Source organism: Athene cunicularia (genome assembly GCF_003259725.1).
Source record: "Athene cunicularia isolate RWA chromosome 5 unlocalized genomic scaffold, athCun1 chr5_part1, whole genome shotgun sequence".
Lineage (NCBI taxonomy): Eukaryota > Metazoa > Chordata > Aves > Strigiformes > Strigidae > Athene > Athene cunicularia.
The window spans coordinates 10,865,720-10,867,068 of record NW_020799101.1 but is presented as its reverse complement, the minus strand read 5'-3'; the positions used below and the strand labels follow the sequence as shown (position 1 = coordinate 10,867,068).

Here is a 1,349-nt window from a genome sequence, read left to right as displayed (position 1 = left end):
TGATCTGGGGATACCCCCAGCATATGTTGGATGGCTGACTTACTAGCTTTGTGTGCCCTCATTATTAACAAGCAAATTAAATATTTTCACTTAAAATAATTATACAAATAAACCTTTGGCTGTGCTGTGATTTCATTAAAACCTTAATTGTTTAGAGAGCTCGACGAGTGTGTGAAGTTAGGTCAGTTTTACTGCATGGCATTAGTCTTGATAGCAGATTTACAACAGGGCTGGATTTAATCTCTTGACTAATCTTTACAGTAGCAGGCTTGGGATGGGAAGGCATTTGTGTGTTTCAGGAGATAGGTAACTCTATCTCTGAACTGGAAACACAGAGCTGGGTTTTAAAATGTCTGGGCAGCCTTAAAATGAACTAGCAAGAGGAAGGGGGGGAAATTGCTCTGTGGAAACAAATAGGTGTTGGTTTTAAATCAGCTTCTTGGTGTGCACATTGTCACACCTTCACACATGGCTGTAGGCTCAAATCTATTTCTCATCAAAGCAACTCTAGCGTAAGGGAATATTGTGACCATCTGGGTTGCAGAGATCAGAAATAACGGTCCTTGCTAGCAGAGGAGCCAGCTGTGGGCAGCACCATGTAAACTGTTTTTTATGCCACTTGATTAATCGCTTATGAGGGTGAGGAAAACAAAACGTTTACCAGGTCATACACTAATTTTTAAAAATACTTTAAAGTCTGTTTTTCCCTGGGTTTAAGGTGGTGGTATGCCTTTGAAAAACATTATGATATTTGAAGGTTCAGCATCTCGACTAACATTGTTCCTGAGCATGGGAAACGCAGGCACGTTAGATATCTCCAAAGGAGAGTTAATTAGAAGAATGAGTAGTTATTGAGTACACCACAGCTCCACTGTTTAATTCTGATAGTAATTTTCATGCTGAGTCTAATACAAATGAATTCACTTACGGTTTATTAATCTGCTGTGACCTGCAAGTCTTTTACGGTGTTCAGGGGGAAAAAAGGCTGAGAGTTACCAGACTAAAGTATTTCCACGGGCAGAGAGCAAATCACAGAGAACTTTTGTCTTTTTCTTTCTTTTCTATCTTTCAGCATTATTTTAACTCAGTATGGTTTTTCTGCCTTTCTCCACTTCTCTAGGACCCACGATTATCAGCTTTAATTTTTGACAAGCTTCAAGTGCCTGACTATTTACAGAAAAACAGGAATGAAGGAGAGAGCAGATGTGAAACTTGTGCCACTCACTTGAATCAGCTGAAGCAGGAAGCCATTCAGATGATGCACACCCTCAATCAAACCAGCTACCCAGAAATGCCCGACCTCGCGCCCAGCGCCGGGGCAGTGACCAGCATGGTACCCAGGATGGTCA

At 41.1% G+C, this 1,349-nt stretch overlaps 1 protein-coding gene across 1 annotated transcript in view; it reads left to right on the top strand.

The window, feature by feature from the left end:
- Positions 1-633: 633 nt before the first annotated feature.
- Positions 634-1,349, top strand: part of KIF26A (kinesin family member 26A) — a 68,016-nt gene continuing 67,300 nt past the window's right edge. The window contains exons 1-2 of the mRNA XM_026849236.1: positions 634-639; positions 1,121-1,333. Of these exons, the coding sequence (XP_026705037.1) occupies positions 634-639; positions 1,121-1,333 (219 nt within the window). The remainder of the gene's footprint in view (positions 640-1,120; positions 1,334-1,349) is intronic.